Source organism: Solanum tuberosum, unplaced genomic scaffold (genome assembly GCF_000226075.1).
Source record: "Solanum tuberosum cultivar DM 1-3 516 R44 unplaced genomic scaffold, SolTub_3.0 scf00047, whole genome shotgun sequence".
In the NCBI taxonomy this organism is placed as follows: Eukaryota; Viridiplantae; Streptophyta; class Magnoliopsida; order Solanales; family Solanaceae; genus Solanum; species Solanum tuberosum.
The window spans coordinates 2055858-2060827 of NW_006238973.1; the positions used below are offsets into that span (position 1 = coordinate 2055858).

General features: G+C 32.9%; 1 protein-coding gene and 1 pseudogene across 1 annotated transcript; one reads left to right on the forward strand and one right to left on the reverse strand.

Moving 5' to 3' along the window:
- LOC102589510 (cysteine-rich receptor-like protein kinase 10) overlaps positions 1 to 841 on the forward strand; it is a 3786-nt pseudogene extending 2945 nt beyond the window's left edge.
- Positions 842 to 3449: 2608 nt separating this feature from the next.
- On the reverse strand, positions 3450 to 4970 carry LOC107059944 (chitotriosidase-1-like). The gene is made up of 2 exons (XM_015307054.1): positions 4499 to 4970; positions 3450 to 3895 (listed from the first exon to the last, which is right to left on the reverse strand). The coding sequence occupies exons 1-2, from the start codon at positions 4947 to 4949 to the stop codon at positions 3510 to 3512; spliced, it is 837 nt and encodes a 278-aa protein (XP_015162540.1). The 5' UTR covers positions 4950 to 4970; the 3' UTR covers positions 3450 to 3509.

The following is a 4970-nucleotide window of genomic DNA, read 5'->3' on the forward strand; positions in this document are numbered from 1 at the left end:
TTTTTAACATCTCTGCTTGTGTTCTGTAGTGGTTGTGTTCCTCCAGAGTATGTTAAACGAGGCGTATACTCCAGGAAATATGATGTTTATAGCTTCGGAGTCCTGTTGTTGCAAATCCTTGGTGGAAAGAAGAATTCATGTGAATATGGAATCGAGAACGATTTGAATCTTCTTGAATATGTAAGTTCATTTCTCCCCCTAGTAGGTAATGAAGAGGAGAACTTTTGTGCTTATATATAGTAAGGAAGTAAATCCATAACCTCAAATATAATGAGAGGATTCGATTCCTTAAGGACACACAGTAAATTCTGTGATCTCGATTACAGTATGAACACAATAGAATTACTAACTTCATTTGATCAAAATTCATCAGGCATATGAACTTTGGCATAAAGGCAATGGAGTGGATTTCATTGATCCATCACTGCAAGATGATTTTCGAATAAGTAAACAAGTGAGATACATGCAAGTTGCATTATTATGTGTTAAAGAAAAATGGGAAGACAGACCATCCATGTTGGAGGTATACTCCATGCTCAAAATGAAATTGAAGTCTTGCCAAATCCTAAAGTTCCTGCCTTTTCCAAGAATAAAGACGATATCGCGAAAGAGACTTTAGTCACAGTTGAACTAGCTTGTTCGGAAAATAGTCTCACTATTTCCCAACTTATAGCTCGTTAACAGTTAGAAAGTCTGCATACATCTTACTCTCCTCAGACTCCACTTGGTGTTATTGTTGTCTTTACTTGATTTTGGGAAATCCTTGCATGATGAAGGAAAATTGTTTTAGTGACTTTAAGTATGATGAATGTGGAGTCATGAATGATTACTTAGTATATCAACAACAAATTTACTATAATCTCATGAGTGGGAGTATGTGAAGGGTGATGTGTATGCGGACCTTACCTTTACATTGTGGAGGTAGAGACGATGTTTCCTGAATAGCCTCGGCTTGAGTAACACATTTTCAAAGAAGGTTAGAAAAAGGGAATATATATATACCAGAAACAGATTTTTTTTTTCCACCGCTAATCAATGAAAATTTTGTGCTATATATAAAACATGATTTTTAATTTTGACACTATTTCCACCGAACTAGCTCACTGGGAAAATGCATGATGCCATGTCTGTCTTTTGGAAATAGCCTCTCTATTTCTACAGGATAGGCGCAAGGTCTACATACACTCTATTCTCTCCAGACCCCATGCTATTGTTGTATTTGCTGAGGATTGTTGCTGGTAATTAAGAACAAAACAACTTGTTAATTGTACAACATAAATATAGAAGATTTGTAAAAGGAACATAATGTGGAAAAACAAAAACAAACTTAAAGTGAACGAATAAAACCAGAAATATAGTATGATGTATAACTATATATCAAAGATGTAGATCCATTCATATATATACAATAGTTCCTTTATACTTTGTTCCAAAAAATGATGTTTTTTTTTGGTATTGTAACATTATTTAACTTTGCAAATTTGTACAATAGCACAAACATAGCTAAACACTGAATAGATAAAGAACTATTTAGTTGACTAATACAAGTGTGATGTATTTTCCATAAATAAATACAAGATCACACATAATTTACGATTATTGATTTGACGTAAACACAAAATATAAATAAGTTGTTACATAATACAAAATGTTCCTCTAGACCTTACCTTTTTGCTGAAAGAGGCTATGTACAATGTTACCTCAGGATTTTTCTTTATTTACAAAAAGTAGTGGATATTATAGTTGAGAATGTTCTGTGGACTATGAACTATATATACACAATAAAAAATTATGGTGAAACGGTAAATATTTTTTCATTTTCAATAAAAGTTTTCGGAGTCGAATTTTGAATATTGAATCGTTTTTAATAGTAAGCATTTTACCCTTTAAATTAGATTTTTCAATGTAAATTTGAATTAATCTAACTACACAATAGATATTGAACATCGAGTAAAAAAAATGGACTTATGAGCTATGAGGCACCATGAAATCGTAGTCAACTCCATGGATAACATCTTTTCACATTATTCAGAATTTAAACACATTTTAATTTTTAAGGATTGGGAAAAAGTAAATAACGAAACCACTACGGATTTGTCAACTTTAACTATTCAAAAAATATATATCTTACTCTCCTCAGACTCCACTTGGTGTTATTGTTGTCCTTACTTGATTTTGGGAAATCCTTGTGTTATGAAGGAAAATTGTTTAAGTAGTGACTTGAAGTATGATGAATGTGGAGTCATGAATGATTACTTAGTATAGAAACAACAAATTCAGTATAATCTCATGAGTGGGAGTATGTGAAGGGTGATGTGTATGCAGACCTTACCCTTTTACATTGTGGAGGTAGAGATGATGTTTCCTAAAGAGCCTCGGCTCGAGTAACACATTTTCAAAGAAGGTTAGAAAAGGGAATATATATACCCTCTCTATTTCTATAGGGTAGGCACAAGGTTTGCATACACTCTATTCTCTCCGGACGCCATGTTGTTGCTGTATTTCATGAGGATTGTTGCTGGTATTTAAGAACAAAACAACTTGTTAATTGTACAACATAAATATGGAAGATTTGTAAAAAGGAACATAATGTGGAAAAAACAAAAACATAAAGCTTCTTACTAATAAGAAAAGGTTTAACTAATAAAATGGTCGTACGTATATGTAATGTATCGATATTATATAATCGTATACAATATGATGTATAACTATATATCAAAGATGTCTTCACATCTTGTATTTATTTATGGAAAATAACATCACACTTGTATAGTCAACTAAATAGTTCTTTATCTATTCAGTGTTTAGCTATGTTTGTGCTATTGTACAAATTTGCAAAGTTAAATAATATTACAATACGATTGGAACAAAGTATAAAGGAACTATTGTATATATGAATGAATCAGGACAGACAAACTTTTATAACATTAATGATATCTAAAATTTCACAAAATTATCGATGAAAATTAACAATATCTATGATCATGCATTCATTGTAATCTTATGAGAAAACACCGATAAAAAATGATGTCTTTTTATTATTAAGTACAAAAAAGAAAATATGGGAAAACTTCTATTTTTCAACTGTGGATAATTGAAGAAAAAGAAAAACTACGGAGTAATATACTTGAGAAAGTACCCAAAAACACTATAAAAAAAAGGGGGTAAAAAGCTCCTACAATTTTTTTTTACTACTCAAAAATACTTAAATATTTCTTTCAACGATAAAATGGTCGAAGAATGAAAAAAGAAAAGAAAAATTACTAACCTGTTTTAGAAAGTAGCCAATTTTGGTCTGCTGCCACGTGCCACGCAATCCTCTACCTTTAACATAAGTAACCTTATTTCTAACGGTTTGAGTATCGTCATAACTAATCCAAGTATTACCAGAATAACAATAATCTCCAACGATCGTTGCATTATACATTGTTGTGGCACGATTCTGTACAATATAATTCCTGATTTGAATATAAGTCATCGATCCATCATCGATCGAACCAGCACTCGATTTACCATTTTGCAGGAGCCCTAAGTCCATGATTATTCGCATTTACCAATTGCCAAGCATAGCCATAAAATGGAATTCCAAGAACCAATTTTTGTGCTGCAACACCTGCTTGAATCCATGAAGCAGTCCCATCACTACCGCTCACGCCGCTCACGGGGTCGAATAATTGTACATGTGAATTGGTTTGTGATGGTGACCAGTTCGGTCCGTAGAAGTCATATGACATGACATTGAGCCAATCTAAGTTTCGAGCCACAGATTGAACTGGATAGTTCAAACCATTGACCCGGGGTGTGTTGGAAACAGCCGATGTGAGAAATAGTGATGCCCTACCAGAATTTCTTGCCTCTGTGTTGATGGCAGCACGAAATTCGTCTAAAAGAGTACCTATTTAAGACAATTAAAGAAATTACAAATGTGTTTCATCGGACATTTTAAATTAAATGGTCACACAATTATTATTTGATCATATGGAGATCATTAATCGGTGGAGTTAGGTTTTGAATTCAAATTTCATCTAAACCAATGACAAAGGAAGCATATAATGATTCATATGTTCAACAGAACTCAATATTTTAGACAAATGAGTATGTGTGTGCGAGAAAGAGACAGTATGTTAAAGAACGACAAAAGCCCCACATTGGTGGTTAATGAGATGAGTGGACTTGGGCAATCCTCTTTTCTTTGAGCTAGCTTTTGGGGTGTGAGTTAGGTACGAGACCTAATTTCACAACACCCAAAATAGAACAACAAAAAACAAATGATCGTTTTTGCAAAAAAAATCAACCGAGTCAATAAAATCCAAAAAACACAAAAATCTATTTATTTATTTAAAATAAATGAAAAATAATTTTCAAAAAATCAATCAACATAATTTACAAATTGGGAGGGGGATGAAATTCCAATACCATATAATTAAATTCCCCGATCCCACATCATCCCAAAGTAACAAACATATTAGTAAAATGATGACCACACAATTTAACGTACCTAAATTTGTCATGTCTATAGTTGATTCAGGATATTCCCAATCAAGATCAAGTCCATGAAATCCCAATTGTCTAGCCAATTTTATTGATGAATCAATAAAACTTTTTCTTGAATTTGGTGTTCTCGCCATGACTCCATAAGCTGTTCTATTAGCTCTCCCTCCACCTATGGACAACAAAGTTTTAACCGACGGATTCTTCCCCATAACTGTGCTCGTGAATTGTCTGAACGAATCTTGATCTTCTGGCGATATGACTAATTGATTCGATTGGGGGTTAAGGTTTGCGAACGCACAAAATAGATGTGTGAAAAGAGTTGAATCAATGTTGTTTAAGGATAATCCACTATCCCTAAACCAATACCCTCCTTTGACAACATTGTTTTGGCCATTAGAGAAAATTAATTGTTGGAGGAAGAAAAATAAAAAGAAAAGTTTGATGAAATTAGCCATTGAATTGAAGGTTAATTGTGA

Excerpts from the sequence above, each read along its gene's own strand:
- LOC107059944 (XM_015307054.1), bottom strand. The coding sequence starts at position 4,949 with ATGGCTAATTTCATCAAACTTTTCTTTTTATTTTTCTTCCTCCAACAA. Across the intron at positions 3,896-4,498 it reads TATAGACATGACAAATTTAG|GTACTCTTTTAGACGAATTT; the intron begins GTACGTTAAATT and ends TGTCTTAAATAG.